The sequence below is a fragment of the Coregonus lavaretus genome, assembly GCF_964263955.1.
Source record: "Coregonus lavaretus genome assembly, contig: HAP1_SCAFFOLD_4655, whole genome shotgun sequence".
Taxonomy (NCBI): Eukaryota; Metazoa; Chordata; class Actinopteri; order Salmoniformes; family Salmonidae; genus Coregonus; species Coregonus lavaretus.
Window position 1 is genome coordinate 5183 of NW_028159729.1, and position 12318 is coordinate 17500.

The window sequence follows — 12318 nt, forward strand, 5'->3', positions numbered from 1 at the left end:
AACATAAAGTCAGAAATACAACAGAACATACATACATAATGTATATCATCAGGTTTTCTAAAAAAAAACTTCCCAGTTGGAAGACTATAGATTTCCTGCGTTTTTTTCCCATCCTGATTCTGGGAATCTTCCAAACAGGATATCTGGAAATTGTGGGATTTTTAAACCAGAATTTTGCAAACCTAATCTTCATCATCATCAGTATTGAACGTACCTGGTTTGAGTGACAGCAGGCTAGCGGGGGAGAGACTGGAGCCAGCGAAGAAGGGAAACACACACCTCTCCACATCCCCTGTTCCTACACAGAGATCATCATCATTATCCCTAACCACCACACCTCTCCACATCCCCTGTTCCTACACAGAGATCATCATCATTATCCCTAACCACCACACCTCTCCACATCCCCTGTTCCTACACAGAGATCATCATCATTATCCCACCCCTCCACATCCCCTGTTCCTACACAGAGATCATCATCATTATCCCACCCCACCACCACACACCTCTCCACATCCCCTGTTCCTACTCAAAGATCATCTTCATTATCCCACCCCACCACACACACCTCTCCACATCCCCTGTTCCTACACAGAGATCATCATCATTATCCCACCCCACCACACACACACACACCTCTCCACATCCCCTGTTCCTACACAGAGATCATCATCATTATCCCACCCCACCACACACACCTCTCCACATCCCCTGTTCCTACCCAGAGATCATCATCATTATCCCACCCCACCACACACACCTCTCCACATCCCCTGTTCCTACACAGAGATCATCATCATTATCCCACCCCACCACACACACCTCTCCACATCCCCTGTTCCTACACAGAGATCATCATCATTATCCCACCCCACCACACACACCTCTCCACATCCCCTGTTCCTACACAGAGATCATCATCATTATCCCACCCCACCACACACACCTCTCCACATCCCCTGTTCCTACACAGAGATCATCATCATTATCCCACCCCACCACACACACCTCTCCACATCCCCTGTTCCTACACAGAGATCATCATCATTATCCCACCCCACCACACACACCTCTCCACATCCCCTGTTCCTACCCAGAGATCATCATCATTATCCCACCCCACCACACACACCTCTCCACATCCCCTGTTCCTACACAGAGATCATCATCATTATCCCACCCCACCACACACACCTCTCCACATCCCCTGTTCCTACACAGAGATCATCATCATTATCCCACCCCACCACACACACCTCTCCACATCCCCTGTTCCTACACAGAGATCATCATCATTATCCCACCCCACCACACACACCTCTCCACATCCCCTGTTCCTACCCAGAGATCATCATCATTATCCCACCCCACCACACACACCTCTCCACATCCCCTGTTCCTACACAGAGATCATCATCATTATCCCACCCCACCACACACACCTCTCCACATCCCCTGTTCCTACACAGAGATCATCATCATTATCCCAACCCACCACACACACTCCAACACACTCCCACCGCACCACACACACCACTCACCACACACACACACAGTCCCTTCCCACAGACACACTGACCTGTTCCAACGTACAGACTCCCCAGGCGGGGTGGCAGGCTGAGAGGTCGAAGAGGAGTCCCTCCATCCATCCCTCCTCCTCCTACATACACCAATACATTTATAACATTAATGTTCACCACAGTTACTTCTTGATATTACCCTTAAAACTACTACTACTACTACTACTACTACTAATACGGCTACTGCTACTGCTACTACTACTAATACTACTACTACTACTGTTATTACTACTAATACTGCTGCTACTACTACTGCTACGGTTACTGCTACTACTACTACTACTACTACTGTTATTACTACTAATACTGCTGCTACTACTACTACTACTACTACTACTACTACTACTGCTACTGCTACTACTGCTACTACTTTGATTGTCGTAGCTATCAATTGTCCTGTTAGCGATTGCCCATATTAGCACACTTATTTAAGTTCAAACTTCACATTTCTCTAGTAAAGGCTACTAATATATCAGTAGAATGTCCTCTATAAGTGGTCCGTTCATTCATTGTCAATCATCTGAGGTCTCTTTACCTCCTCCCATCATGCCTCCATCCTCACGGCCCTGGAAGAGAAAACCCCCGGTGGAGGACGCGTCGCCGTAGGGACCCACAAGGTTACCGTTACCGACATAACCACGGTTACTGAACCGTCGCCCGCCCTCTTTACTGAAGGAGGAAGAAGAGGAAGATTACTTTATCCATTTTCACAAGGCCAAACACACAAAAAGGTTGGAGCCGAGCAATTCTAGGGGTTAAGTGCCGCCTTGCTCAAGGGCACATCCCATCGGTGCTGGGAGTCGAACCGGCAACCCTTCGGTAGCTGACTCACCTCTAACTACCATACCTTTCATCCGTTTGTGTTTTATCAGTTTACTGTTTAACTGTAAAGTGTGTTGCATTTTAAATAAAGTTTGATTTGATTTACCTGACAGGCTTGGCGAGGGTGACCTCGACGGTGGCCCCGTCGATCAGCGCTCCGTTCATCAGGTGTAACGCCGTCACTGCGTCCTCACGGGAGTGGTAGTGGACAAACGCATAGTCTGTCAGTTTCTACAGGAGAACAGGATAACATAGAAACAGAAACATACTGTTGAAACCAGAAAGAAACATACGGTTGAAACCAGAAAGAAACATACTGTTGAAACCAGAAAGAAACATACTGTTGAAACCAGAAAGAAACATACGGTTGAAACCAGAAAGAAACATACGGTTGAAAACAGAAAGAAACATACGGTTGAAAACAGAAAGAAACATACTGTTGAAACCAGAAAGAAACATACGGTTGAAAACAGAAAGAAACATACTGTTGAAAACAGAAAGAAACATACTGTTGAAAACAGAAAGAAACATACTGTTAAACAGAAAGAAACATACTGTTGGAAACAGAAAGAAACATACTGTTGGAAACAGAAAGAAACATACTGTTAAACAGAAAGAAACATACTGTTGGAAACAGAAAGAAACATACTGTTGGAAACAGAAAGAAACATACTGTTGGAAACAGAAAGAAACATACTGTTGGAAACAGAAAGAAACATACTGTTGAAAACAGAAAGAAACATACTGTTGAAAACAGAAAGAAACATACTGTTAAACAGAAAGAAACATACTGTTGGAAACAGAAAGAAACATACTGTTGGAAACAGAAAGAAACATACTGTTGGAAACAGAAAGAAACATACTGTTGAAAACAGAAAGAAACATACTGTTAAACAGAAAGAAACATACTGTTGGAAACAGAAAGAAACATACTGTTGGAAACAGAAAGAAACATACTGTTGAAAACAGAAAGAAAAGTGTCTTCTTGCTTTCAACCCAACCACCGGAGACACGTCACACACCCCCTCAAGACGTTGACAGAGAAATGTATTGGTTGACTGATTTTGTCAGCCGATTTTGGCCTTTCAAAAGAGAATAGAGAGGAGGAAGAGAGAGGAGAAGACTACTTTATTTAGGAGTCCACATACATTTATTTTTTCCTTTCAACCCAATCCCAAGACATCCACCCTCAAAAGAGTTTGAAGTAGAGCCTGACAGATGTTATTGGCCTTTCACAGATAACTCGGTATCTGGCTTTACTCTGCTGATAAAACACTTTGTTTACCCAATTCAACAGGTCAATTTGAGGCAGTTTTGAGACAAAATAAGGCCCCAAATATTGATGAATAAAATTGATTTCAAGAATGACACAGGCAGACCCCAATACCTTGACTCTCTCCACAGTGCCAGGTTTGAATCTAGAGAACTCCTGTCGCAGTGTTTCTTCAGTAGTCGTCATCATCAGGTTTCTAAAGAAGAAGTTGACGTAGTCAATTGTCAACGGGGACATAGAGAGTAGTCGTCTTTTTGCTTGACCCCCCCCCCCCCCCCATGCCCAACACACACACACATTACACGTGCTAGGGTGTGAAAAGTTTGAACGTTAAAAAAACGAAATTAGGATCCTTAACGTTTAAAAAAATCCCTGACGGAGAAACAACGTTTTTTTTTGTTCCCCCCCCCTTTGCTAAAGATGCCAGTGTGTGTTCAGTCGTTGGTCTGTTGCCTGTAGAATATCCTAGCCTATTCATTGATGATAAGCCCTGTTTTACTGAAGTTGCAGGAAATTGTGAGATGCAGCTTTTGATTGCTGATAGATAGGCCTAGTGCACGGTTCTGACTGTCTGTCTGGTGGCTGACCTGCCTATACTGATAGATAGGCCTAGTGCACGGTTCTGACTGTCTGGTAGATGACCTGCCTATACTGATAGATAGGCCTAGTGCAGGGTTCTGACTGTCTGGTGGCTGACCTGCCTATACTGATAGATAGGCCTAGTGCACGGTTCTGACTGTCTGGTGGCTGATCTGCCTATACTGATAGATAGGCCTAGTGCACGGTTCTGACTGTCTGTCTGGTGGCCGACCTGCCTATACTGATAGATAGGCCTAGTGCACGGTTCTGTCTGTCTGGTGGCTGACCTGCCTATACTGATAGATAGGCCTAGTGCACGGTTCTGACTGTCTGGTGGCTGATCTGCCTATACTGATAGATAGGCCTAGTGCACGGATCTGACTGTCTGGTGGCTGATCGATAGGCCTAGTGCACGGTTCTGACTGTCTGGTGGCTGACCTGCCTATACTGATAGATAGGCCTAGTGCACGGTTCTGTCTGTCTGGTGGCTGACCTGCCTATACTGATAGATAGGCCTAGTGCACGGTTCTGACTGTCTGGTGGCTGACCTGCCTATACTGATAGATAGGCCTAGTGCACGGTTCTGACTGTCTGTCTGGTGGCTGACCTGCCTATACTGATAGATAGGCCTAGTGCACGGTTCTGTCTGTCTGGTGGCTGACCTGCCTATACTGATAGATAGGCCTAGTGCACGGTTCTGTCTGTCTGGTGGCTGACCTGCCTATACTGATAGATAGGCCTAGTGCACGGTTCTGTCTGTCTGGTGGCTGACCTGCCTATACTGATAGATAGGCCTAGTGCACGGTTCTGACTGTCTGGTGGCTGACCTGCCTATACTGATAGATAGGCCTAGTGCACGGTTCTGACTGTCTGGTGGCTGACCTGCCTATACTGATAGATAGGCCTAGTGCACGGTTCTGTCTGTCTGGTGGCTGACCTGCCTATACTGATAGATAGGCCTAGTGCACGGTTCTGTCTGTCTGGTGGCTGACCTGCCTATACTGATAGATAGGCCTAGTGCACGGTTCTGTCTGTCTGGTGGCTGACCTGCCTATACTGATAGATAGGCCTAGTGCACGGTTCTGACTGTCTGGTGGCTGACCTGCCTATACTGATAGATAGGCCTAGTGCACGGTTCTGACTGTCTGGTGGCTGACCTGCCTATACTGATAGATAGGCCTAGTGCACGGTTCTGTCTGTCTGGTGGCTGACCTGCCTATACTGATAGATAGGCCTAGTGCACGGTTCTGTCTGTCTGGTGGCTGACCTGCCTATACTGATAGATAGGCCTAGTGCACGGTTCTGACTGTCTGGTGGCTGATCTGCCTATACTGATAGATAGGCCTAGTGCACGGTTCTGACTGTCTGGTGGCTGATCTGCCTATACTGATAGATAGGCCTAGTGCACGGTTCTGACTGTCTGGTGGCTGATCTGCCTATACTGATAGATAGGCCTAGTGCACGGTTCTGTCTGTCTGGTGGCTGATCTGCCTATACTGATAGATAGGCCTAGTGCACGGTTCTGTCTGTCTGGTGGCTGATCTGCCTATACTGATAGATAGGCCTAGTGCACGGTTCTGTCTGTCTGGTGGCTGATCTGCCTATACTGATAGATAGGCCTAGTGCACGGTTCTGACTGTCTGGTGGCTGATCTGCCTATACTGATAGATAGGCCTAGTGCACGGTTCTGACTGTCTGGTGGCTGATCTGCCTATACTGATAGATAGGCCTAGTGCACGGTTCTGACTGTCTGGTGGCTGATCTGCCTATACTGATAGATAGGCCTAGTGCACGGTTCTGACTGTCTGGTGGCTGATCTGCCTATACTGATGGATAGTCTGTCTGGTGGCTGACCTGCCTATACTGATGGATAGTCTGTCTGGTGGCTGACCTGCCTATACTGATAGATTGTCTGTCTGGTGGCTGACCTGCCTATCCTGTGCCCCTCCCCTCTCTGTCCGTCCCTCGCTAGCTCGCTATTAAAGATGCGAGTGTTCGTGTTCTCTGAAGTACGGCAACTAATCAGTCTTCTCTGAATCTTAAGGAGTCGATTCCCAGCAGAAGATGTTTTCTTTCTACTAAATGTCTTCGTGTGTCAAACTTTATTAAAGTACTTTTTCAGGAGACAGTGGTCTGCCTGCGCGCAGGCAGCTCGAGATTATTTGATTGACAGTTCTGGTCGCCTAGTGATGGACGTTAGTCCCGCTTCAGAAGGGGCATTCCTTTTACAGGTAGTAAAATGTCCGTCCAGTGGTGCTTCGAAACTATCTCCAGAGAAGGTTTTGTGTCTGCATTTAAAACGCTGCGGTGTATCCTCACAGACAAACAAACATGCCGTAGCCGAGGCACTTTCAAAGGGATTTATGACTGGGTGGGTAGATATAAGGGAAAGGGGGATACCTAGTCAGTTGCACAACTGAATGCATTCAACTGAAATGTGTCTTCCGCATTTAACCCAACCCCTCTGAATCAGAGAGGTGCGGGGGGAGGGGCTGCCTTAATCGACATTCACGTCATCGGCGCCCGGGGAACAGTGGGTTAACTGCCTTGCTCACGGGCAGAACGACCGATGTTTGCCTTGTCAGCACGGGGATTAGATCCACCTTTCGGTTACTGACCCGACGCTCTGACCCGACGCTCTGACCCGACGCTCTGACCCGACGCTCTGACCCGACGCTCTGACCCAACACTCTGACCCAACACTCTGACCCAACACTCTACCCGCCAGGCTTTTGCCCAGCCTTAGCGGTTATACATACGTAATAGGACCATTATTCACACACACACACACACAGAGAGAGAAACACACTCACACACCTGACGTAGAGCACTCTGACACGTAGCATGGTCTCCTCGTCAACATCCTTCTCCGGTTCGGCCCAGTCCACCTGGATAGTGTATCCCCACAGCTGGAACGTACCTGGACATTTTTTCCACCAAATTCCATTTTTCTCCATTTAGTTTTTTCAGGTTACAATTTTTCCTACGTTTTCAGGTTTTCACTCTCAAAATAAAAAATTAACTAAATAGAAAAAAAACACCACATTTGGATGTTCTAAGTCCATTACAAACCACATCAGAACACCACTTTTGAGGTTTGGGGAAAAATCTAAAGGATTTTTGGGTGTACCCTTTACTTAAACTGCTCACCAGCCAGAGACCGTTGTATTGGTTAGCGATGTTTCATGTGATTGAAGAGTTTGTATAACAAATGGTCACTGGACTAATACAAAACAATCATGATGTCATTCTGCCAGGTAGGCATAGGCTACTTTGTAGTTAACATTTAATTAAGAAGGTTTTTTGGGAACCTACCAGATGACTGGCGTCATTCGCATCATCGCTAACGTCTAGACAAAGTGTCAGACCAAGGCGCTCGCACACACAGGGGCTTTCCTGTGACGTTGCCTCTTCAGAAAGTTAAAAGGACAATACAAATCACTGATGCCTTTTGTTCATGTCTTATGATAAACTTGGGCAAATTAATGAATTTCCTACTAAGTTCAATACATTTAGTCGATTTCCTACTAAGTTCAATACATTTAGTTGATTTCCTACTAAGTTCAATACATTTAGTTGATTTCCTACTAAGTTCAATACATTTAGTTGATCTCCTACTAAGTTCAATACATTTAGTTGATTTCCTACTAAGTTTAATAGATTGTTGAATATTGCTGAATTCTGTTTTAATGTCTGGATTCCGTGATTCAGTCTGCGTTCCCAGCAACAAAGATTTATAGGGCCCTAGCTATGGCACCATATCAATCATTTAGCTTTAGCCCCCTCTACAGTAAATCAGAGGTACTGCTACTGACTAAACTCCCAACATTTCAACTCCAGTCTTCTAGTCCCCCAACAGCCCAACTCCAGTCTTATAGTCCCCCAACAGCTCAACTCCAGTCTTCTAGTCCCCCAACAGCCCAACTCCAGTCTTCCAGTCCCCCAACAGCCCAACTCCAGTCTTCCAGTCCCCCAACATTTCAACTCCAGTCTTCTAGTCCCCCAACAGCCCAACTCCAGTCTTCTAGTCCCCCAACAGCCCAACTCCAGTCCTCTAGTCCCCCAACAGCACAACTCCAGTCCTCAAGTCCCCCAACAGCTCAACTCCAGTCCCCAAGTCCCCCAACAGCTCAACTCCAGTCTTCTAGTCCCCCAACAGCCCAACTCCAGTCCTCTAGTCCCCCAACAGCCCAACTCCAGTCTTCTAGTCCCCCAACAGCCCAACTCCAGTCCTCCAGTACCCCAACAGCCCAACTCCAGTCCTCTAGTCCCCCAACAGCCCAACTCCAGTCTTCTAGTCCCCCAACAGCCCAACTCCAGTCTTCTAGTCCCCCAACAGCCCAACTCCAGTCTTCTAGTCCCCCAACAGCCCAACTCCAGTCCTCTAGTCCCCCAACAGCCCAACTCCAGTCTTCTAGTCCCCCAACAGCCCAACTCCAGTCTTCTAGTCCCCCAACAGCCCAACTCCAGTCTTCTAGTCCCCCAACAGCCCAACTCCAGTCCTCTAGTCCCCCAACAGCACAACTCCAGTCCTCAAGTCCCCCAACAGCTCAACTCCAGTCCCCAAGTCCCCCAACAGCTCAACTCCAGTCTTCTAGTCCCCCAACAGCCCAACTCCAGTCCTCTAGTCCCCCAACAGCCCAACTCCAGTCTTCTAGTCCCCCAACAGCCCAACTCCAGTCCTCCAGTACCCCAACAGCCCAACTCCAGTCCTCTAGTCCCCCAACAGCCCAACTCCAGTCTTCTAGTCCCCCAACAGCCCAACTCCAGTCTTCTAGTCCCCCAACAGCCCAACTCCAGTCTTCTAGTCCCCCAACAGCCCAACTCCAGTCCTCTAGTCCCCCCCAACAGCCCAACTCCAGTCTTCTAGTCCCCCAACAGCCCAACTCCAGTCCTCTAGTCCCCCCCAACAGCCCAACTCCAGTCTTCTAGTCCCCCAACAGCCCAACTCCAGTCTTCTAGTCCCCCAACAGCCCAACTCCAGTCTTCTAGTCCCCCAACAGCCCAACTCCAGTCCTCTAGTCCCCCCCAACAGCCCAACTCCAGTCTTCTAGTCCCCCAACAGCCCAACTCCAGTCCTCTAGTCCCCCAACAGCCCAACTCCAGTCTTCTAGTCCCCCAACAGCCCAACTCCAGTCTTCTAGTCCCCCAACAGCCCAACTCCAGTCTTCTAGTCCCCCAACAGCCCAACTCCAGTCTTCTAGTCCCCCAACAGCACAACTCCAGTCCTCTAGTCCCCCAACAGCCCAACTCCAGTCTTCTAGTCCCACAACAGCCTAACTCCAGTCCTCTAGTCCCCCAACAGCCCAACTCCAGTCTTCTAGTCCCCCAACAGCCCAACTCCAGTCTTCTAGTCCCCCAACAGCCCAACTCCAGTCTTCTAGTCCCCCAACAGCCCAACTCCAGTCTTCTAGTCCCCCAACAGCCCAACTCCAGTCTTCTAGTCCCCCAACAGCCCAACACCAGTCTTCTAGTCCCCCAACAGCCCAACTCCAGTCCCCAAGTCCCCCAACAGCACAACTCCAGTCCTCTAGTCTCCCAACAGCTCAACTCCAGTCCCCAAGTCCCCCAACAGCACAACTCCAGTCCTCTAGTCTCCCAACAGCTCAACTCCAGTCCCCAAGTCCCCCAACAGCCCAACTCCAGTCTTCTAGTCCCCCAACAGCACAACTCCAGTCCTCTAGTCCCCCAACAGCTAAACTCCAGTCTTCTAGTCCCCCAACAGCCCAACTCCAGTCTTCTAGTCCCCCAACAGCTCAACTCCAGTCTTCTAGTCCCCCCAACAGTTTAACTCCAGTCTTCTAGTCACCCAACAGCCCAACTCCAGTCCTCAAGTCCCCCAACAGCACAACTCCAGTCCTCTAGTCTTCCAACAGCTCAACTCCAGTCTTCTAGTCCCCCCAACAGTTTAACTCCAGTCTTCTAGTCACCCAACAGCCCAACTCCAGTCCTCAAGTCCCCCAACAGCACAACTCCAGTCTTCTAGTCCCCCAACAGCTCAACTCCAGTCGTCTAGTCCCCCCAACAGTTTAACTCCAGTCTTCTAGTCCCCCAACAGCCTAACTCCAGTCCTCTAGTCTCCCAACAGCTCAACTCCAGTCTTCTAGTCCCCCAACAGCACAACTCCAGTCTTCTAGTCCCCCAACAGCACAACTCCAGTCCTCTAGTCCCCCAACAGCACAACTCCAGTCCTCTAGTCTCCCAACAGCCCATCTCCAGTCTTCTAGTCCCCCAACAGCCCAACTCCAGTCTTCTAGTCCCTCAACAGCCCAACTCCAGTCTTCTAGTCCCCCAACAGCCCAACTCCAGTCTTCTAGTCCCCCAACAGCCCAACTCCAGTCTTCTAGTCCCCCAACAGCTCAACTCCAGTCTTCTAGTCCCCCAACAGCTCAACTCCAGTCTTCTAGTCCCCCAACAGCCCAACTCCAGTCTTCTAGTCCCCCAACAGCACAACTCCAGTCTTCTAGTCCCCCAACAGCTCAACTCCAGTCTTCTAGTCCCCCAACAGCTCAACACCAGTCTTCTAGTCTCCCAACAGCTCAACTCCAGTCTTCTAGTCCCCCCAACAGCTCAACTCCAGTCTTCTAGTCTCCCAACAGCTCAACTCCAGTCTTCTAGTCCCCCCAACAGTTTAACTCCAGTCTTCTAGTCACCCAACAGCCCAACTCCAGTCCTCAAGTCCCCCAACAGCACAACTCCAGTCCTCTAGTCTCCCAACAGCTCAACTCCAGTCTTCTAGTCCCCCAACAGCACAACTCCAGTCTTCTAGTCCCCCAACAGCCCAACTCCAGTCCTCAAGTCCCCCAACAGCACAACTCCAGTCCTCTAGTCTCCCAACAGCTCAACTCCAGTCTTCTAGTCCCCCAACAGCCCAACTCCAGTCTTCTAGTCCCCCAACAGCCCAACTCCAGTCTTCTAGTCCCCCAACAGCCCAACTCCAGTCTTCTAGTCCCCCAACAGCTCAACTCCAGTCTTCTAGTCCCCCAACAGCTCAACTCCAGTCTTCTAGTCCCCCAACAGCTCAACACCAGTCTTCTAGTCCCCCAACAGCCCAACTCCAGTCTTCTAGTCCCCCAACAGCACAACTCCAGTCTTCTAGTCCCCCAACAGCTCAACTCCAGTCTTCTAGTCCCCCAACAGCACAACACCAGTCTTCTAGTCCCCCAACAGCCCAACTCCAGTCTTCTAGTCCCCCAACAGCCCAACTCCAGTCTTCTAGTCCCCCAACAGCCCAACTCCAGTCTTCTAGTCCCCCAACAGCTCAACTCCAGTCTTCTAGTCCCCCAACAGCTCAACTCCAGTCTTCTAGTCCCCCAACAGCTCAACACCAGTCTTCTAGTCTCCCAACAGCTCAACTCCAGTCTTCTAGTCCCCCAACAGCTCAACTCCAGTCCTCTAGTCTCCCAACAGCTCAACTCCAGTCTTCTAGTCCCCCAACAGCCCAACTCCAGTCCTCCAGTACCCCAACAGCACACATTTACACTACCGTTCAAAGGTTTGGGGTCACTTAGAAATGTCCTTGTTTTCGGAAGAAAAGCAATTTTTTTGTCCATTAAAATAACATCAAATTGATCAGAAATACAGTGTAGACATTGTTAATGTTGTAAATGGCTATTGTAGCATGAAACGGCTGATTTTTTATGGAATATCTACATAGGCGTACAGAGGCCCATTATCAGCAACCATCAGTCCTGTGTTCCAATGGCACGTTGTGTTTGCTAATCCAAGTTTATCATTTTAAAAGACTAATTGATCATTAGAAAACCCTTTTGCAATTATGTTAGCACAGCTGAAAACTGTTGTGCTGATTAAAGAAGCAATAAAACTGGCCTTCTTGAGACTAGTTGAGTATCTGGAGCATTGGCAATTGTGGGTTCGATTACAGGCTCAAAATGGCCAGTTTCTTCTGAAACTCGTCAGTCTATTCTTGTTCTGAGAAATGAAGGCTATTCCAATGCGAGAAATTGCCAAGAAACTGAAGATCTCGTACAACGCTGTGTACTACTCCCTTCACAGAAGAGCGCAAACTGGCTCTAACCAGAATAGAAAGAGGAGTGGGAGGCC

The 12318-nt window shown here is 48.5% G+C and overlaps 1 protein-coding gene across 1 annotated transcript in view; it reads right to left on the bottom strand.

The window, feature by feature from the left end:
• Positions 1 to 214: 214 nt before the first annotated feature.
• rbm46 (RNA binding motif protein 46) overlaps positions 215 to 12318 on the bottom strand; it is a gene marked incomplete at its 3' end in the record, with an annotated part of 16828 nt that continues 4724 nt past the window's right edge. Inside the window, exons 7-12 of the mRNA XM_084196841.1 lie at positions 7072 to 7174; positions 3790 to 3871; positions 2509 to 2633; positions 2116 to 2249; positions 1580 to 1660; positions 215 to 298 (exon numbers count right to left, since the gene is read on the bottom strand). Of these exons, the coding sequence (XP_084052967.1) occupies positions 215 to 298; positions 1580 to 1660; positions 2116 to 2249; positions 2509 to 2633; positions 3790 to 3871; positions 7072 to 7174 (609 nt within the window). The remainder of the gene's footprint in view (positions 299 to 1579; positions 1661 to 2115; positions 2250 to 2508; positions 2634 to 3789; positions 3872 to 7071; positions 7175 to 12318) is intronic.